Source organism: Schistocerca americana, chromosome X (genome assembly GCF_021461395.2).
Source record: "Schistocerca americana isolate TAMUIC-IGC-003095 chromosome X, iqSchAmer2.1, whole genome shotgun sequence".
In the NCBI taxonomy this organism is placed as follows: Eukaryota; Metazoa; Arthropoda; class Insecta; order Orthoptera; family Acrididae; genus Schistocerca; species Schistocerca americana.
In genome coordinates, this window is record NC_060130.1 from 125,976,992 (window position 1) to 125,999,491 (window position 22,500).

A 22,500-nucleotide genomic window follows, 5' to 3' on the forward strand; every position below is an offset into this window, starting at 1 on the left:
TGGTCCAATCAGCTGTACTTGGCAATATGTCTTTTTGTAGCCACTTCGTGAACCAAGTGAGACTTAGCACATGTCATGCCCTCTATTCAGTGCCATGAGTCAGGAGATAAAACAGCTGCTACCTTCAAATGCAGATGATATAGCTGTTCATAAACATTCTCCAACTTCTGATGAGTAAAACAAATTCTCCCTCTGACAATAGCAGAACCAGCCCTATGTAAAATTCTGTTTACTGTGGCGTTCTTAACAAAGTGAATAAACCCTGCAAATTCTGTGACCTGCATGCGCAGTGCTGCCATGGTGGAGCAAATAAGGCTGCACTTAGCGTCTTGTCATCAGCCTTGTGACTCACTCTGAGGATGGCTGGATGATACACAGCTGAAATATCAGTGTAGGAAATTTTATTTGCATGTCTCCAGTCCTGAAATTTAATGGGCTATTTCATTACGCTGCAAGAAGTTGAAAATGCACATATAATTAAATATTTATGACAATTACAAGTAGTACAAATAGTTCAAAAGCCCAGATCACTTGAATACTGTTCACTGGATAATCGGTTTCAACACACTAAAGCTGCCATCATCGGATCTGAATGTAGCTTAACATTTATAAACCATTTGGATATACACAAAAAAAAAAAAAAAAAACAACTGCTCTCATGGTCATTCTTTTCCATCAGATAAGCAGTGTGATGCCAACCGTTGTTAGTCGAGCAGCAGTCATGTACCAAATAGTTTTATCTTGTGACTTCGGTTTTACGTATCTGATGGAAAAGAATGACCACTAGAGCAGGTGATTTTTTTTATTTTTTTGCGATGATGATTTTATATCGGCTGGTCTGCCTCATGTACCGTTATTTAAACAATCTTGGCTTTTGAATTATTTCTACAACTGAGTGATCACCCCACTATGCACTACATGTTGACTGCAAAATTACAAGTAGTATTTACTTAAGAAAAGTGCCTACTTTTTTAATTATACTGGGATTCTTTGCTTTGTATGCCTTAATTGTTCTCTCCTTAGCATCAACAGAAGCCTCAAGTTCCTGTACTTCTGCTCTTTTTGGGAATTCAATTTGTTCAGCACTTTTAACCTCATTTTGCATTGAAGTAATATGGTTCTCCAGGTCTGTTATTGATTCCTGAAATCATACATCATAGCACAGTTATCACACTTTTTTCAGTTGTAAGGTAATTAAAGAAATATTTTGTAGTATTTTAATCTACACACTGACCACATGTAACACAAAATGCTGCTACAACACACACACACACACACACACACACACAAATATTTTTACAAGTTGTTACTTGGTCATGGATCCAAATGAATCACAACTGAAGCTTTAGTTCCTCCATCAACATTTAAAAACTTGGTTCTCTCAGATGAGGCTGAGTGGAAATGATTTAGTTAAATTTATTTGTGGCTGGTGCTGTGCAATGCACAACAAAAGTTATGCAGTTATTTTTATTTCTTTGAGTCAAAAATTACCGAATACACTTTCAGTTGTAACCAGAATGTATGTTACGAAAGTACAATGTAGGGACATGAGATACTCAAACAATGGAAACTTCAGGTAGGAATAACAACTATATTAGGAACAGGATAGATTATGTCTCACCTTAAAGATAACCTTTTAAGTTGTAGACAGGCACAACTAAAAGACTACATACACAGGGGGCTTTGGCCAATAACTAGATTAGTAACAGTCCTTTCATTTTGCCTGTCTTTGACTCAATGGGTCATCTTTATGATGGATGGCAATCTATCCTATTCCTAATATTGTTGACATTATTGGACATGAGACGCTTGTAGTTAAGAAAATATTAGTTCACATCTAATTGTGCATCATGGAGTGCCACAGGGATCAGTGCTTGGGCCCTTGCTGTTCCTCATATATGTTAATGACCTGCCTTTATCCATCAATAAGCAGTGTAAATTTACAATGTTCGCTGATTATACGAGCATTGTGGTGGATAATGTGTCAACTACTGACTTAGAATCCGAGGTCAATGATATCCTTGAAGAAGTTCTGGGTTGGTTTAGTATTAACTCCCTTTCAATAAACCTGAAAAAAACAAATTTTATCCAGTTCCAGACAACCCACAAAAACCCAAAAGAAATACTTATCACACAGAATGATCAGATGATAAAGCAAGTGTACTTATCAAAATTCCTAGGCGTATACGTGGACAGTAAACTGAACTGGGAACGTCACGTTCTACGAACACTAAAACGGCTGATGTCGGCAACATTTGCTTTACGAATTTTGTCACGCTTCAATGACATTACCATCTCAAAGTCAGCTTACTTTGGCTATTTTCATTCAGTCATGTGTTATGGCATCATCTTCTGGGGCAATACACCTGCCGCAAAGAAAATCCTCACAGCACAAAAAAGAGCAATAAGAATCATTTGTGGTGTACCCCCACGAACCTCATGTTGAAATCGTTTTAAACGACTTGAAATACTGACAGCAACATCTCGGTACATATATTCACTGATGTGCTTCATAATAAATAACCCCACTCTGTATGAAACGAATTGCCTACATCATGAACATAACACCAGAAGAAAAGAGGATTTCCACTGTGAGTTAAAGAACTTTACACTTATTCAGAAAGGGGTAAAGTATGCTGGAACGAAAATTCTCAATTCCCTACCCAACAGCATCAAAAGTATAAGGAGTAGTACATCAGGATTTAAACGTAGCTTGAAAAATTATTTATTGAGACCTCACTTTATTCACTAGAGGAATTCTTTCAGAGAAATAAGTAAAACCCAGATTGGAAAGATGTTTTAAATTTTTTGACAATGTTTACTGTTAAACTAATGTAATATTGCCCTAATGTAAAAATTCCTGTTTTTATCATTTCCATTTTTGGATCACTTTTAAACCCAAAGTGGGAAGTTTTGATTACTATTCAAGGTTAAAATAGATGCAATAATGCCCTAAATATGAAACTGCTATCTTCACATTTATGTTGACTAGTTTTTAAGCTAATAAGTATGACTTTTGTGCACTGTTATTAATACTATAACAATGTCTTTATTCTATGTATTTTATTATGTACATTGACACGTTCCACATCTGAGTGACTTGCTCACATGTACAGATCTATCGAACAAGTATACAAACAAACAAACAAACAAACAAGTATACAAACAAACAAACAAACAAACAAACAAGTATACAAACAAACAAACAAACAAACAAGTATACAAACAAACAAACAAACAAACAAGTATACAAACAAACAAACAAACAAACAAGTATACAAACAAACAAACAAACAAACAAGTATACAAACAAACAAACAAACAAACAAGTGTACAAACAAACAAACAAACAAACAAGTATACAAACAAACAAACAAACAAACAAACAAACAAACAAACAAACAAACAAACAAGTATACAAACAAACAAACAAGTATACAAACAAACAAACAAGTATACAAACAAACAAACAAGTATACAAACGAACAAACAAGTATACAAACAAACAAACAAACAAACAAGTATACAAACAAACAAACAAACAAGTATACAAACAAACAAACAAACAAGTATACAAACAAACAAACAAACAAACAAACATACAAACAATACATACAAACAATACATACATCTATCTATCTATAACTATTCTGCAAGTCACTACAAGGTACTCCATTTTATGAATGATATCACCATTTTAATAAATTAAATATATGAATTCTCTCCCATTTGCTAAAGATAGAAAAATGTGTTAGAAAAACACACATTTAAATTTTGCTTTCTTATTATTTACTTTTAGTTAAATTTTGTTTAGCACTGAGTATCTGAAGTGTTAGCAAAAAATAATGGTAGTTCAGTAATAGTTTCTGGATGTATTAGTAACACACTGATGACAATTTTTAAAAATCAAACCATAAATCTTGTACATCTCTGTACCTTATAAAAATGTATGTATGTGCATATGAATGTTCATCATGTCTCCTAAAATACTAAATCAAATTGAACCACATGTGGTATACGTATCACTTGCTATTTGGAAAGAAGCACAGTGGGAATAATAAGCACCTACCTCTCACTGGGGTGATGGTGGGGCTGAAAAAGAAGCATAATGCAATGTGTGGATATACCCAAGACTGCATTCATCCAGCATTTCAGAATAAGAGAAGCTGGTAGCTTGCAACAAACTTTAAACATAATTTTCAACCTCTATGAAACTTTTTCTCACTGACATGCCACAAAATGATGAAAGGAAAAAATTTTATCAGTTGTTACATTTTTCGTGTTCAGGCAAGTAAAACTGCAGCACCAGGCATGACATTTTAACTTATTTCTCTTTACTGCTGACTGTATTCACAACTCATTTTTCAGATAGTATCCTCACATACTGCTGAATGTATTTACAAAATTTTATCATTGCATGACACATGGGTCAGGATACATGTTGTCAAACACTGAGATTAGTGAAAACTGCTGCATCAGACACAATATTTTAATTTACTATTTAGTGTTTGACAGTGATTTTGATTCACTGCTAAGCCCAAGAATCAATATGGGGAAGAGGTTAGGGTTATTCAGGCTACATAATCCAGCTGCAGCTTGATCCCACATGAGGTGCCATCACAGCAATCTTGTCACATGGAACTGTCCACTGACATGTCACTTCCTGTAAATACAGTGGCCCAATGCTTGTCAGTCAGTGTCACTAGCAGACAAGTATTAGGCACACGCCATTCATCAGTGGAGCTTTGACCTTACCTGTAGTGCATTTTTGATTTGGGTTGCTCCCTTCACTGTTGGTATGTATTTAAGATGACTTTTCTACACTCTGAACTTGTTTTGGTTTCCTGTTCACTTTGTGAATGCCACCATCATTGGCCTCAGGAATCCCTTGTTTGCTCCACAGGTCTCTGTATTACTGCCAGTGCAAGTGATCATAAATTGTGTTCTACCTTTACATAGTAGGGTAGGAAAGTGGGTATGAGAACTTTCTCGCGGTGCAACTATTTCAGTGCAGTGTGGATCCTGAGTTTATAAAATTGTTGCAGAAGCTGTTTCAGCTGCAGCAGTAACAACTGCAGCAACAGCATGGAAAATAGTGGAAACAACTGCAGCAACAGCATGGAAAATAGTGGAAACAACTGCAGCAACAGCATGGAAAATAGTGGAAACTCCAGCAGCAAGACAATTCCAGTAACTGACCCAGACCATCAGAATGCAGTTTTACTGTCTTCTAATAATAAACCGCACAAAGTGGTTCAAAAACTATGCCCACTCTTGGAGCCCAGTAGTTTGAGCTTTTCTGATGTTTGTGGTTTGCTGACTGACTACAATGGTCATGAAACCATCATAGTTGCAACTAGACTCAAATATTTGAACAGTATGTTAAGCTGTGTAAGTAAACATACATGGTATAGGCTGCTGACTTGCAAGACTTAGCACACAAGTGGGATGTTTCTTGTAAACAGTGTGGCTCTCTGTGATGATGTTATACATCTTTCTCCTGATAGATAAGTTAGTGCAAAGGCCTTAAAGCCTATTGATCCAAAACTGAACAATGAGTTTAAACATACCAAAGATCATGAAGTAAATGTGTCAGGGCAAGCTATGTTTCACAATTCTGCTAGTGTCAATGTCGTTGGTAATATTAGGCATTGTAGTGCTCTATGACCAACTGATGAATTTTAGTCAATGTCATTATACAATTTACTGAGCACATTTTCATCTGGCCCATGGGAGTCAGTAGTTAGTGCCCTCATCATAAATGCTGAAACAGAAGTTCCTTGTTCCCTGTTGGTGTATCCGAAAGCAAGTGGTGGTTCACACAACAGTTTCTCACCTCCATTTTTACAAAGGGCCACAGAGAAGTTCATGCCATCAAATCTTGTTGAAACTGTGGCTCATGGCATCAATGGCATCACTGCCATTTCCATTATGTCAATTGTTGCAGACAGGATGCTGAGGTGCTTGTTGCAACTGGACATTAATGGAGAGATAGTGGATCTCCAGTTGGACACAGGTGTAGTTGTGTCTCTAATTAATGAGGACACATTCCAGTTCATTGACTTCCCACATCTGATTCACCTCAGTGCAGAGTGGTGATGTGTAATGGCCGTCACTCCAACTTTGGGGCCAGATCATAGCTGAAGCTAAGTATTAAAATGTAGCTTGGAAACTAACCAAGCTAGTAGTCAACTCTTGGACAACAACTAAAATAACTGGCCTGCACATATTCATGCCCTTTGGTTTTCAAATTCAGGACCAGGTAAATCTAGTTTCAACTGCAGTACCATTCACAGAACTTGATACATTATATGTGGAATACAAATAACTGTTTGAACTACATTATTTTGTGCAACAGGATAACATGCCCATGTAGGCATAAAGCAATTGACAGTGCCTAAGTTTGTAGAATTCTTTCTATTACTTTCGCCATGAACAAGCAAGTTAAATCTGAATTAGCTAGGTTGTAGAGTATGAGAGTGATATCTCCAGTATTGTTCAGCCAGTGGGAAATGCCCATGGTCTTAGTTTAGAAACTAAATAGACCACTTCAAATTTGTGACCATTGTAAGCCTACTGTTTATGTTCAAGGAAATTTCAATCTGTATCCAAATCTAGGCCTGAGAAATTGTTAGAAAAATTTGCTGGGGGCCATTATTTTTCAAAGACAGACCTTGCTAATGTCTACTTCATGATATCTGTAGATGATTAGAAGAAAGAGTGTTTAGTGATTAATACAGCTTATGGTACATATTGTTATAAAAGGTTGCCAGTTGGAGTTGTAACCACTCCTGTGATGTTTCAGAGATATCTTGAGTGATTCATGCATGGTATCCCCAACTGAGTTAACACTTTAGGTTACTTGCTAATTAATGGAGACACATGGGAGCAGCACCTGCACAGCCTACAGGAGTAGTTTGAATGACTCCAAGACCATGGTCTGAGCTGGATTTCATGGACCTAGGGCTTACATTAAGTAAAAGAGGACTCATGTCCACACAGGATCATGTGGATACATCACTATCTTACCAGTTCCAAAGGACCTCACAAGAACTACAATTGTTCTTTGACAAAGTAAATTATTATGCAAAGTTTACTTCCAATATAGCCCAGATTTGCCACCTGCTTCATCATTTGTCAAAAGATCATGTGGTCAGAGGCATGCCAGAAAACTTTCATGTAACATGAAAAGTACCTTGGCCCAGCCCCTTGTTTAACAATGTTCTATCCTGCCAAATGTTTAACACTTTCCACTAATATGTTAGATTGTGTTACTGTAGGAGTGCTGTCACATAAATATGCTGATGGCATGGAACAGGGCATTGTGTTTACATTTAAAATTCTAAATGCAGCACAGATGAATTAGTTGCAAACTGTAAAAGAAGTGTTGGTTATCATATACAGCATCAGAAAGTTTCAAATATATCTTCACAGTACCAAGTTTCACCTCATCATCGTTCACAAGCCCCATATTTTACAGTTTGGCCACTCTTGCCTTCCTTAATTACAGTGTTTACAATGGCATGCATTGTTCCTGAGCAATTATACCTATGCATTCATTGTCACTCCACCATGCAGCACAATGCTGAAGCACTTTCTCAATTGCTGCGTGACTCAGAGACAGAGTTTAAAAAGCATGAAGTGCTTTGTTTTGTCTTGGGTGCCAACCAGTGACACATTCTCATCAATTCTCAATTAATTACAGCATGTGAACAACCTGTTATCAACTACTGCACAGGATACTGTGTATCATGAGGTTGGTTAGACCACCTATCTAAGGCCACCAACCTGGCATGTTGCACTTATTTTTTTATTACAACACGGTCTTAATGTCACTGACAGTGTCACTTTGTTGGCTATGGATGCTTCTGAATGTCAGATGGCAGTTCCTCTCATGCTCTGCTCCTCCAATCTCTACATTGATGAATGTGTATAATGAAGGCAGTAGTATAGTGTAATGTGTCCTGGCCTAGTATTCACACCATCATAAAACACACCATCTGGAACTAATTGAGCTGCAGCCACACTCAATCAGCTCCACCCTCGGCTGCATCCTGACTGCCCCAACAAAGAATGCATATTGATTTTGCTTTATGTTTATGAGGAGAATATGGTTGGGACTTGTCGTTGTCCTCTCTGACTCTACCAATGTGGCATGAATGTTTACCACCACCACCACCACCACCACCACCACCACCACCACCACAGCAGTTACCACCTGTGCCCTATTCATCATATTTGCAGTAGATGGTGCACCTTCCACTCTGGTTTCTCACAATGGACCTCAGTGTACTGCATTTGCATTTTAAGATTTTTATCAAAGCAATGGCATTGAGCGTCTGATAAACATTCCTTTCCACCCCACTTCCAATTTGGAAGCTGAGCAAATGGTCAGGACCTTCAAAATACCTATGTGCAACTCTGGGGGCACATGCACCAGCTTCCTCATCAGCTACTGGTCCACTGCTGTTAATGGATGTATCCTGACCAAAATTTTGAATTGGTGCACCCTCTTTGACCTGCTGCACCTGGCTCAGTTGGCTCTCCAGCAGTGCACTCAGCCACCTTACTGCACAAGCTCCCAAGTCTGGGCCGTACTTTCAGACAGAACCTGGGTTATCTCAAGGCACTGTCACTGGTGAAAAGGGGTGGCAAATGTTTGGGGTTGCAATGAGCTAGAAGCATCCAGTCAGGCATCAAAACCAACTCTCATCATATTGAGTCACCCACTTTCCCCTCAGCTGGCAAATGGGTGACATCTATGTAAATGGACATGGGACATACCTGTCCAACAGCCTGCCTGCTTCTGCTAAAACCTATGACCTCATGTTTGGCGTTGATAGGATGTCAAGAAGGATCAGTAATAATAGCCAACTGAGATGGAACCACTTCCACCACCTAGGCCACTTTCTGCTGCCACAAACACCAGTGACCCCCTCACCACATAATCAACAGAGGTGGAAAGTCTTCAGACTCAGGTGTCAATGGAGGCCAAATTATTGTTCCCATCTTCTACATGGCTGGCACCCACTCCCCTGCAGACAGGACCAATCTGTGCCCAGACTGGTTGGTGGTATCACTGCCTGCACAGGCATTGGACCTGGCCAGTCTTGTTGATGGCCTTTGATGGGAACCTTTATCAGAGCTCTCACCTTCCTCTACAAAGTTAGCACACGTCAGGCCATTTCCAGCCCAATGTGATGATTATAGGGGGGTTAGTATATGGAGAATAAGTTGGAGATGCTTAGGCTGCATACTCCAGTGGCATATCTCTCCCACGTGAGGCGCCACAACAACAAGCATGCCATGTGGAGCCATCCACTGATGCAAGACTGCCTGTAAATACCATTTCCCAAAACTTGCCATTCAGTCTTGGTACTTAACTGAAGCATTATATACATGCCATTGATCAGCAGAGCTTTGACCTTGCCTCAAATTACATTTTTGGTTTGGACTGTTTCCTGGACTACACATATACAGTTAAGATAACTTTGCTATGCTCTGGATTTGTTTTCTGTTAGCTGTTCACTTCATGAACTACACCATTTTTGACTTCAGGAACCATTTATTTCTTCCACCAATCTCTGTGTTACCACCAATTTGAGTTATCAATCATAAACTGTTTTCTACCTACCCAAAATAGAATGGAAAATATTACTTCCTTACTAATTAACTATTCACGAAATATTTCACAGGCAGTATCTACATATACCACTGAAAGGATCTTCAAACATATACCACCGTATGCTTCATCATTTAGAAAATATGATAACATAAACACTGAGTTACATGAAAAACTAACTCTTCTTAAAATGGAGTCCAAATTACTCAGACTGTAGTTATCCAGTATTTGATAATAAAAGCACATAGTGACTTCCTGCAACCTTTCAACATAATTTCAAACCATTTCTAAACTATATCTTGTGTACATATCCAATTACAAATATTTAACACATTATGATATGTGTAATCAGAAGTTGAAAGCTGCTTTATGCAGGGTAGCTCAATTGCTTACAGATCTGGGAGTTAACTGGTTACTTCCTATCTGTAAAGAAGCACTGTTGGGTTAAGAGGTAGCCACATTTCATAGGGATACAAATGAAATTTCAACCAAATTTGTTGGGTATATGAATTCTTGTTTACTCAAAAATACTGTTTGAGTAAGATCTTCTACTACCACGAGGGGTGGGTGTGTGGATGAGAAGAGGTAACAAATGTTCAAAAGTGGCCAGCGGGAGAAGGGGGGAGGCAGGATGGCGGAGGGAGGGAGGAGGGCAGAGGGAAGAGGGAAGAGGGAGGAGGGAGGCAGGAGGGAGGGCACAGGGAGGAGGGAGGCAGGAGGGAGGGCACAGGGAGGAGCGAGGCAGGAGGGAGGGCACAGGGAGGAGCGAGGCAGGAGGGAGGGCACAGGGAGGAGCGAGGCAGGAGGGAGGGCACAGGGAGGAGCGAGGCAGGAGGGAGGGCACAGGGAGGAGCGAGGCAGGAGGGAGGGCACAGGGAAGAGGGAGGAGCGAGGCAGGAGGGAGGGCACAGGGAAGAGGGAGGAGCGAGGCAGGAGGGAGGGCAGAGGGGAAATGGAGGCAGGAGGGAGAGGGGGCAGAGGAGAAGGTGGGAGAGGGGGCAGAGGAGAAGGTGGGAAAGCAGAGGAGGGAGAGGAGGGGGAGCAGAGGAGGGAGGGGAGGAGGGGGGAGCAGAGGAGGGAGGGGAGGAGGGGGGAGCAGAGGAGGGAGGGGAGGAGGGGGGAGCAGAGGAGGGAGAGAGGAGGGGGGAGCAGAGGAGGGGGAGGGAGAGGAGGACAGAGTGAGAAGGGGGGGAGGGAGAGGAGGACAGAGTGAGAAGGGGGGGGGAGGGAGAGGAGGACAGAGTGAGAAGGGGGGGGGAGGGAGAGGAGGACAGAGTGAGAAGGGGGGGGAGGATGAGGAGGACAGAGTGAGAAGGGGGGGGGAGGATGAGGAGGACAGAGTGAGAAGGGGGGGGAGGATGAGGAGGACAGAGTGAGAAGGGGGGGAGGATGAGGAGGACAGAGTGAGAAGGGGGGGGAGGATGAGGAGGACAGAGTGAGAAGGGGGGGGAGGATGAGGAGGACAGAGTGAGAAGGGGGGGGAGGATGAGGAGGACAGAGTGAGAAGGGGGGGGAGGATGAGGAGGACAGAGTGAGAAGGGGGGGGAGGATGAGGAGGACAGAGTGAGAAGGGGGGGGAGGATGAGGAGGACAGAGTGAGAAGGGGGGGGGAGGATGAGGAGGACAGAGTGAGAAGGGGGGGGAGGATGAGGAGGACAGAGTGAGAAGGGGGGGAGGATGAGGAGGACAGAGTAAGGAGGAGGAGGAGGAGGAGGACAGAGTGAGGAGGAGGAGGAGGAGGAGGAGGAGGAGGAGGACAGAGTGAGGAGGAGGAGGAGGAGGAGGAGGAGGACAGAGTGAGGAGGAGGAGGAGGAGGAGGAGGAGGAGGAGGAGGAGGAGGAGGAGGAGGAGGAGGAGGAGGAGGAGGAGGAGGACAGAGTGAGGAGGAGGAGGAGGAGGAGGACAGAGTGAGGAGGAGGAGGAGGAGGAGGAGGAGGAGGAGGAGGACAGAGTGAGGAGGAGGAGGAGGAGGAGGAGGAGGAGGAGGAGGAGGAGGAGGAGGAGGAGGAGGACAGAGTGAGGAGGAGGAGGAGGAGGAGGAGGAGGAGGAGGACAGAGTGAGGAGGAGGAGGAGGAGGAGGACAGAGTGAGGAGGAGGAGGAGGAGGAGGACAGAGTGAGGAGGAGGAGGAGGAGGACAGAGTGAGGAGGAGGAGGAGGAGGACAGAGTGAGGAGGAGGAGGACAGAGTGAGGAGGAGGAGGACAGAGTGAGGAGGAGGAGGAGGAGGTGGACAGAGTGAGGAGGAGGAGGAGGAGGAGGACAGAGTGAGGAGGAGGAGGAGGAGGTGGACAGAGTGAGGAGGAGGAGGAGGAGGTGGACAGAGTGAGGAGGAGGAGGAGGAGGTGGACAGAGTGAGGAGGAGGGTGCAGTAGGAGGACGACGAGACGGACAGAGGGAGGAGGGGGCAGTAGGTGGACGAGGAGACGGACAGAGGGAGGAAGGAGCAGTAGGTGGACGAGGCGACGGACAGCGGGAGTAGGTGGCAGTAGGAGGACGAGGAGACGGGCAGCGGGAGGAGGGGGCAGTAGGAGGACGAGGAGACGGGCAGCGGGAGGAGGGGGCAGTAGGAGGACGAGGAGACGGGCAGCGGGAGGAGGGGGCAGTAGGAGGACGAGGAGACGGGCAGCGGGAGGAGGGGGCAGTAGGAGGACGAGGAGACGGGCAGCGGGAGGAGGGGGCAGTAGGAGGACGAGGAGACGGACAGAGGGAGGAGGGGGCAGTAGGAGGACGAGGAGACGGGCAGCGGGAGGAGGGGGCAGTAGGAGGACGAGGAGACGGGCAGCGGGAGGAGGGGGCAGTAGGAGGACGAGGAGACGGACAGAGGGAGGAGGGGGCAGTAGGAGGACGAGGAGACGGACAGAGGGAGGAGGGGGCAGGAGGAGGACGAGCAGACGGACAGAGGGAGGAGGGGGCAGTAGGAGGACCAGCAGACGGACAGAGGGAGGAGGGGGCAGTAGGAGGACGAGCAGACGGACAGAGGGAGGAGGGGGCAGTAGGAGGACGAGCAGACGGACAGAGGGAGGAGGGGGCAGTAGGAGGACGAGCAGACGGACAGAGGGAGGAGGGGGCAGTAGAACGACGAGCAGACGGACAGAGGGAGGAGGGGGCAGTAGGACGACGAGCAGACGGACAGAGGGAGGAGGGGGCAGTAGGACGACGAGCAGACGGACAGAGGGAGGAGGGGGCAGTAGGACGACGAGCAGACGGACAGAGGGAGGAGGGGGCAGTAGGACGACGAGCAGACGGACAGAGGGAGGAGGGGGCAGTAGGACGACGAGCAGACGGACAGACGGAGGAGGGGGCAGTAGGACGACGAGCAGACGGACAGAGGGAGGAGGGGACAGTAGGACGACGAGCAGACGGACAGAGGGAAGAGGGGGCAGTAGGACGACGAGCAGACGGACAGAGGGAGGAGGGGGCAGTAGGACGACGAGCAGACGGACTGAGGGAGGAGGGGGCAGTAGGAGGACGTGTAGACGGGCAGAGGGAGGAGGGGGCAGTAGGAGGACGAGTAGACGGACAGAGGGAGGAGGGGGCAGTAGTAGGACGAGTAGACGGACAGAGGGAGGAGGGGGCAGTAGGAGGACGAGTAGACGGACAGAGGGAGGAGGGGGCAGTAGGAGGACGAGTAGACGGACAGAGGGAGGAGGGGGCAGTAGGAGGACGAGTATAGGCGGACAGAGGGAGGAGGGGGCAGTAGGAGGACGAGTATAGGCGGACAGAGGGAGGAGGGGGCAGTAGGAGGACGAGTATAGGCGGACAGAGGGAGGAGGAGGCAGTAGGAGGACGAGTAGACGGACAGAGGGAGGAGGGGGCAGTAGGAGGACGAGTATAGGCGGACAGAGGGAGGAGGGCTCAGTAGGATGACGAGTAGACGGACAGAGGGAGGAGGGCTCAGTAGGACGACGAGTAGACGGACAGAGTGAGGAGGGCTCAGTAGGACGACGAGTAGACGGACAGAGTGAGGAGGGCTCAGTAGGACGACGAGTAGACGGACAGAGGGAGAAGGGGGCAGTAGGAGGACGAGTAGACGGACAGAGGGAGGAGGGGGCAGTAGGAGGACGAGTAGACGGACAGAGGGAGAAGGGGGCAGTAGGAGGACGAGTAGACGGACAGAGGGAGGAGGGGGCAGTAGGAGGACGAGTAGACGGACAGAGGGAGGAGGGGGCAGTAGGAGGACGAGTAGACGGACAGAGGGAGGAGGGGGCAGTAGGAGGACGAGTAGACGGACAGAGGTAGGAGGGGGCAGTAGGAGGAGGACCAGATGGACAGAGGGAGGAGGGGGCAGTAGGAGGACGACCAGACGGACAGAGGGAGGAGGGGGCAGTAGGAGGACGACCAGACGGACAGAGGGAGGAGGGGGCAGTAGGAGGACGACCAGACGGACAGAGGGAGGAGGGGGCAGTAGGAGGACGACCAGACGGACAGAGGGAGGAGGGGGCAGTAGGAGGACGACGAGACGGACAGAGGGAAGAGGGGGCAGTAGGAGGACGACGAGACGGACAGAGGGAGGAGGGTGCTGGAGGAGGAGGTTGACAGAGGGAGGAGGGTGCTGGAGGAGGAGGTTGACAGAGGGAGGAGGGTGCTGGAGGAGGAGGTTGACAGAGGGAGGAGGGTGCTGGAGGAGGAGGTTGACAGAGGGAGGAGGGTGGTGGAGGAGGAGGTTGACACATGGAGGAGGGAGCTGGAGGAGGAGGTTGACACAGAGAGGAGGGGGCTGGAGGAGGAGGTTGACACAGAGAGGAGGGGGCTGGAGGAGGAGTTTACACACTTTATCACTTGATTTCAGTGTTTGGAGCATGTCACTTGCCTTCTTGATTATCAGATTATCTTTCTCCATATCTTTCATCTTCTGTAAGAATTTAAGCAGTGAGTCTGGTTGTTCCATGAATATATCTGTGTCAGTTTTACTGTAGAGAAACACAGTCATAATATCCAGTTGTGTGACATGCAAGTCCAATTTAACTGATAAAGCCATGAGTAGTCTTGCAATTGGAGAGAATTTTCTACTCAACTTCAGACCATCGGTTGAATCCCTGTGCAACACTTCTTGCCTATCTTCTTAACAAGGTCCCATAATTTTTGTATTTCTTCTTCAAAACAGCCCCACAGTCAATTACCCTTTCATTTGTTGGCCTGTCTACAATGTCACAGATATAATTTTTCACCAGTGATCAGATTTCCTCGCATATAGCCTCAAACCACTCTTGATGAGCTGCATCCCTTAATGCATCATTGACACTTACCGATGTTACCTTTGCACTGAAGTTATTACCATGAATTGAAAGATCTGATTTATATGCACCTGGTGCAAACAGTTCAGCAGATGCGACACTTGGAGAGCTATTGTCCTCATTACATGATAAGTCATGATTGGAACTGAACTCATGGTCTGTAGTGACTGAAGCCCATCTTCTTCTAAGTCATAGAATGATTCATGATCTGATGATGGCTCTGATTCATTGTTTGTATAACCATTGAAATCTCCTCCAATGAAATTCATGCCCACATAAGTTCTTTTGGGTTAAAAATGTCATGATAATGGAACTTCATGTCTCTTGACATGTGAATCCTGTGATCACTCAGTATCCACACAAAACAGACTTTCAAGCAGTCATAATAGCCTACAAAAATCCCTTTTTTATCTTTAGGATCAAACTTTCCTTTGTTTTGAGATTTATCCAGGATGACAACCTTTTGACCATAAGAACAAGTATGAGATAGGTCAGGTTTTCTCTTCAGCCACTTTTCATGAGGGGTTCCATCATGCAGTCCTTCACCTAAGGAACAATTCTGGATGTAGTTTGCTGTGTTGATGGCTTTGGCACAAGGTAATTGTAGTAGTCCTGACTCATGCAGTATGCATTGAACCACTTCAACCAACTAACAGTTTTTTTCTTTTGGTGAAACCCTTCTGTTGTGATGTGTGTGGAACTGTTAGTGCTGCTGTATTCCTGCTATTCTGAGAATTGAGTCTATTCTCTCACTGTAGTACTCCTTACCGTTTTCTGACTGAAAGGATTTAATTTTATGGCCAGTCTTATTAACTCCTGAAGTTCATTTGTGTTCCTTTCTCATTTAATGAAGGGAGTAGACATGATTTTTCCTTTATGACACACAGTGCTTCTAGTGAGATTGACATCACTGAATTACAAACCTACCACATACAAGTTTTGAGCTATTTTTAAAATCATATCTCATGAGTTCAAGAGGCCTAACTGAGCATGTCAGATTTGTGTATCATTTTTCATAACTTTAGGCTCAGTAATGATCTTCCTAGTAAATAAAAAAAAGTTACCAACTCTGTTTGCAGTAACTTTGACTTTGCTATTATCATCTCATATAACTGCATGAGTTTTCTCCAATGACACTTTCTGGTGGTTGTCCACAGCTTCTGCTACTGAAATGAGACTGGTAACAAGTTTTGGCACATATAAAGTGTTTTGCACTGTCCAGAGTTGACACCACTTGCTGTGGTTGTAATGTGTACACCACCTGTAGCTGTTAATTGTACAGCATTGTTTCTGCAAGCATTAAATTCTCTTGCATTTCTGTCACATTTGTGCACACTTTTGGACTGTTGCATGTGTGTGATGTGTGACCACTGTGTATGCACAGTGGAGTCTCAACACTTTGGAGCATGTTCGTTTACAGCAAAATAGCAATGAGTTTTGTTGACATTTCTCACAACTTGCTTACTTAGTTTCTTCTTGGAAAAGTGCTCATTTTGTTTGTTTCCCTTCTTGTTGGAATTGTTCTAACTGGTTCTGGACATACTGGATAGTGGCATTAGGATGGGAACTGATGCCTGCTCTGGTCCCACATGTTCTATTATGGATAGATCTGTGGATCTTGCTGGCCATGAGAGTAAAACTACTATGGCTCAAATTAAATGATGGATTTTGATTTATTCACTGTAGACTTCTTACTATAGTGTCTCAAGACAAATAATGCTGATTTTTCCTGGTTTTGTTTTTGTTTTGATTTGTCAATGTCACTCAAAGCATGGCAGAGGGTGCCCTGTACCACTACTAGTCATTTCCTTCCCTGTTCCACTCACAAACAGAATGAGGGAAAAACAACTGTCTATTGCCTCCGTATGAGCCCTAACTTTTACTATCTTATATTTGTCATCCTTATGCATAATGTATGTTGAAAAATTTCTGAAAAATTTGGACTCCTTGTTGTGCTATCTGTCAGACAGGGAAAAGCAAATTATTATTTGTGGGGACTTCAATGTAGATTCTCTGATAGAGGGTAATAGGAAAAATGACCTTGAAGTATAACTCGGTTCTTTCAATTTGACACCTGTTATTGATTTTCCTACTCGGGTGGTAAAGGATAGCAGCTCACTGATAGATAACTTCTTTATAGACCAAGATAAGTTTAACCAGAAAAATGCTCAGCCTGTTGAGAATGGTCTTTCTGATCATGGTGCACAGCTAGTTACAATATATGACATAGCTCCATTCAGCAATACTAAACAGTCCTCCAAAGTAGTACGTTCAGTCAACGCTTTAACAATTGCAAATTTCAGGGAAAGCCTACAGCAGTTAGACTGGGATGAGGTGTACCGTGAACCTGATGCCAATTTAAAATATAATTTATTTCATGACATTTTTGTAAATGCATTTGAAAACTGCTTCCCCAAGAAAATAGTTAAATATACTCGTAAGAAACCTTGTAACAAACCATGGCTTACTAAGGGTATAAAAATATCTTGCAACCGGAAAAGGGAAATGTATCTGACAGCAAGGCAGAGTAGTGACCCAGAAACTATCAAACATTATAAAAACTACTGTGTTATATTAAGAAAAGTTGTTAAAACATTCAGAAGTATGTATATCATGACTGAAATCAGCAACTCTGATAATAAAATTAAAACAATTTGGAATATTGTTAAAAGAGAAACAGGTCAACCAAGAGCACAGGAAGACAGTATTACCATCAAATTGAATGAAAACTTTACGAACAAAAAGTCAGAAGTTGAAAATATTTTTAATAATCATTTTCTAAATGTGTTCATTAGAAGATGCTAGGCTGTTAATGGAATTTGCAATTTGATACAATTGAAATCTCACCCACTTCTCCTTCTGAAATTAGGAAAATAATAAACTTGCTTAAAAGCAAAAACTCACATGGAATTGCTGGCATTTCCAGCAAAATACTAAAAGCTTGTTCTCAACAGATAAGTAAGATTCTCAGCCACCTGTGTAATAGCTCTCTGGAACAGGGCATTTTCCCTGATAGACTGAAATATGATATTGTTATACCTTTGCATAAAATGGGGGCTAGATCTGACATCAACAATTACCGTCCAATCTCCCTTATAACAGCTTTATCCAGAATTTTTGAGAAAGTAATGTATTCAAGAGTAGCTTCACATATCTGTACAAATGAAGTACTAACAAAATGTCAGTTTGGTTTCCAGAAAGGTTTTTCAACAGAAAATGCCATATATGCTTTCACCAATCAAATTTTGAATGATCTGAATAACCAAACACCACCCATTGGGATTTTTTGTGATCTCTCAAAGGCTTTTGATTGTGTAAATCATGAAATTCTGCTAGACAAGCTCAAATATTGTGGCATAAATGGGACAGTGCACAAATGGTTCAATTCGTACCTAACTGGACGAGTGCAGAAAGTTGAAATAAGCAATTCTCATAATATGCAAAGTTCAGCACATTCCTCAAACTGGGGAACTATCAAGAATGGGGTTCCTCATGGGTCAGTCTTGGGTCCTTTGTTGTTCTTAATATATATTAATGACTTGCCATTCTATATTCATGAAGAGGCAAAGTTAGTTCTCTTTGTTGATGATACAAGTATAGTAATCACACTAACCTAACCTAACCTAACCTAAAAAAATGTGTCCTTCTGACTCCAGTAATCACAGGTATTTTGCCTTGTGTGCATGTGGCCCCCCTTACATTTTCTGCAAGATCAACTAATATATCCTCCTTCCTCCCATTCAGGTGCAGGTAATGACTAGTGTAGCCGGCCGAAGTGGCCATGCAGGTCTAGGCGCTGCAGTCTGGAACCGCGAGACCATTACGGTCGCAGGTTCGAATCCCGCCTCGGGCATGGATGTGTGTGATGTCCTTAGGTTTGTTAGGTTTAAGTAGTTCTAAGTTCTAGGGACTAATGACCTCAGAAGTTGAGTCTCATAGTGCTCAGAGCCATTTGAACCATTTTTTTGACTAGTGTAACCCCACCTCCCAATTGCATCAGCAGGCACAGCACAGATATGAGATTTAGTTTCTGCCAACAGTAAGCTGCCACTGTGAGACTTGGGCTCCATCACTGACGAGCCATCTTCTGGTAATGATTCCACATCTGTAGATTCTATGCCTCCTACCTGTTGAGTCACCGGGACTTCTACCTCTGAGTGCAGCAGTTCATGTCTGGGGTGGTGCGACCACCGTACTGCCTGTGCTTCTGCAGGCAGACTGGCACTGTACATCACCACTCAACAGAGGCTGGCACCACCACTGTTGGGGGTCTGTCTTCCACTACAAGAACCATGACAGCCTACCACATCTCCAGATGCAGCCTGCAGTGAATTGCAGAGTAGTGCCAGATCAGTGCATGTGCTGCCACAGGCGTTTTGCATCAGCAATCCTTGTCCACCACTGATGGTAGGTCTACCATTGGTCACTTGCTACCTCAGTGACAGCTGGCCTCACTGTCATCAGCGTAGTACAGAATGGCATTATAAGGACTGTGACTTGTTTGCTAATAAAATGTATTATTGTTAATGCTATTTTCATGAGCCAACCCTGTTCAACATCCTGATGTTGTACCAACACCTCATCTTACCCTGTTCCTGTAGAGGTGAACCATCACTAGCATCTGCATTTTGGTGACAGGTACTGGATCAGAACTGGTGACAATTGTCAGCTACAAGGAGGAAGCAGTTTCCTACATCTCTAGAGTTTGATCAGCCACAGGATCAATGTTTGCAGCTAGACTAGAAACAGTGTCTCCAGTTAAAGCTCACAGTGCCAGTATGTAGTGAGGTGAGTGCAATGCCTTTTTGTGTGTGGGGTTCATTTTCCTCAATTGAAAGGGATATGGCAAGTCAATGGGTCCTTTGCCAGAGGTTAAATTGTCTTTGTAGGTTCAGTAGGTCAGGTAAAAGCAGACTGTGCTATGTGGATGTATAAATATAACTGTTAGTTTTTTCCAGTTAATGTGGTAATATGCTTTATCACAGGGATGGGTATGTCGCTTATTTCAATATGGTAATATGCTTTATTATGGGGATGGATATGTCACTTATTGTGTAGAGGCATGTAAGGTGTTAGCCACGAGTAGCAATTTAGGAAGTGAAGCCAATTTTTGTCAAAATGTATTATGATAATGTTTTAATTCAGTGTCCTTTTTGTAGCTAGGTTTTGTTTGCTCTATTGTTGTACTTATTGAATAGAGTTTCTATGACACCAGGGTCTGAGAATTGAAAGAAATGTATATTAGTCTGTACCATTTGGAAAGGGTGATGTATTTCTCATTATGCAAGGAATATTCTGTAAGCATTTAAAGTGGTTCTAGGGTAGTGGTATGTTTAACCTTGTGTATGAAGTGCACTGACTGCAAAAAACATTGTTGTGCACTGTTCCAGTGTTGTTTTACAATAGCAAGCCTCTACCTATTCCTGCATTATTGTTTCAGCTAGGACAATGAAAAGTTGTGTTGTTATAGGTTCACATGAGCTACAGTAATTTAAAATAAACTGCGAGTGTGTCATCTTAGTGTTCAAAGTATCCATGCACCTGGCCTTGTACATAATTTTTCCCTTACTTTTATTTTGTTCCTTTTTAATCAAATCAAAAGATAACACACAACAAGCGGGTGTATCACTGTGCAGGGTGAGATCAAAGCTGACCAACAACAAGCTTGACTGGTTACTCAACAAGGATCCGGAGTTCCACTCTGTACCAGACAACAAAAACTATTTATCACATGAAGTGACCACGATTCAGATTCTGATCAAGTCCATGATTCAGATGATGACTGTGAAGAGTCACTCTCCACTGACGACCTTTTTATTGGGAGGGACAAAATGTGTAAATGGAATAAAATATGTTCCAATGTGACCTCGAAAATAAAAAGAAAGAATATTGTGAAAATATTCCCTGTGCCTACACGTGTTGCCAGTAGGTTCACAAGTCAAGCAGAGGCTTTATGAACAATACTTAGCCTGGAAATGATTGATGCAATTGTAAAATACATGAACATATACATTCAATCTAAGAAAGAATGTGTACAATATTCCAGATAAAGGGACACTAAGGAAACTACAAGGTGTGAAATAATGGCATTGTTGGGATTGCTGTCTCTCATCTGGACTAAGAAAGACAATAACACAAATGTCTATGAACTGTGGACAGCAGATGGTACTCGTATGGAGATTACGAGAGCTGTGATGAGCTACAGAAGATTTCTGTTCCTTTTATGATGTATCCATTTTGACAACAAGAGTACAAGACAAGAAAGAAGAATAACTGATAAATTTGCTCCAGTAACGCAAATATTGGATGCCTTTGTGGTAACTGCAAGAATGCTTATAGTGTAGGAAAATTTGTGACAGTAGATGAAAAGTTGCAAGCTTTCCAGGGTTGCTGTTCTTTTGTTCAGTACATCCCAAACAATCCAGCAAAGTATGGGATAAAGTTTTTTTTCCTTCTAGCACATGCTAAAACATTCTTCAGTAGTAATATTGAAGTATATTGTGAAGAACAATGTAAAGGATTATACAATGTTCCTAATTCTCCCTGTGAAGGAAGGCTAGTTACTCACACTGAAGGCTCAGGAAGAAACATTACAATGGATAATTGGTACACTAGCTATTCCTTAGCCAACTTCTTGTTGAAAAAGCAACTAGCATGCACCAGCACATTGTTTTTTCTCAAACATGATATCCCACAAGAATTTTTACCTGGGAAATGTAGGGCTATCCACTCCCCTTTATTTGGTTTTTAGAATAATATGAAGGCAGTTATATTACTTTCAACTATGCATGATTTGGAAACCATTGCTGAAGTTACAGGTAAACCAGAGTTTTGGATTACAATTTAACAAATGGAGAAATCGACACAGTTGATCAAATGCGAGGGCTGTAATGGATATATCAGGAATCAATGCTCAAATATTTTTTCATGCAAATGAGGCAAATCCAAAAATGAAGAAAAGAATTTTCTTGAAAGATTTAGCACTGTCTCTAATGAAGATTCAACTAGTGGAAAGAGCTAATATTCCTTCACTTCCTGCTGACATTGCAACTTTCATCGTGGAATACAAAGATCAACATCTTGAAAGAACTGATAAGCCTACCACCAAGAAAAAGAAGTCAGTGTCTGACATGTGGATGAGAAAGAAACACATCTACTACAGTAGAAGGTAGCTCATGCCATAGCTTTGTTTGTAAAAAATGTAAAAACAGTGAGTACATGTGAGAAGTGTAAGGAATTTCCTGAAAATGCGTAAGACAATTAATGGTTTGGATGGAAGGATCTGTGTGACAACTGATACTTCTTCAATACATAAAACCTTTGTCGTTTTATATTGCAATGAAAGAGTGTTTGCATTCAGTATGTGCTTAAAAAAGTGTTTGAATAGATTGATATGTCAGCTGTGGCAATAGAATGATATGAATATTTCTTATTCATTTAATCAAATAGTAAATGAGCAATGTCATACACATTTCTTGTATTGTTGTTTAAATAAACTAAAATGAAACTGTGATTTAGCTCATACATGTTTCCCTTGGTAGCATACTGATAGCTTTTGACTACATGTGTATAATGTGTGCTGCGTGCCTGCTTGTGTTATGAAAATTGGCGTGCCTGCTCAAGGGTTAAGTGTCTTTCTTGT

General features: G+C 43.1%; 1 protein-coding gene across 1 annotated transcript in view; it reads right to left on the reverse strand.

Annotated features, from left to right (window-relative positions):
* Positions 1-946: 946 nt before the first annotated feature.
* Positions 947-22,500, reverse strand: part of LOC124555856 (proline-rich protein 36-like) — a 38,295-nt gene continuing 16,741 nt past the window's right edge. The window contains exons 3-4 of the mRNA XM_047129921.1: positions 11,915-14,476; positions 947-1,141 (exon numbers count right to left, since the gene is read on the reverse strand). Coding sequence (XP_046985877.1) covers positions 947-1,141; positions 11,915-14,476 — 2,757 coding nt within the window. The remainder of the gene's footprint in view (positions 1,142-11,914; positions 14,477-22,500) is intronic.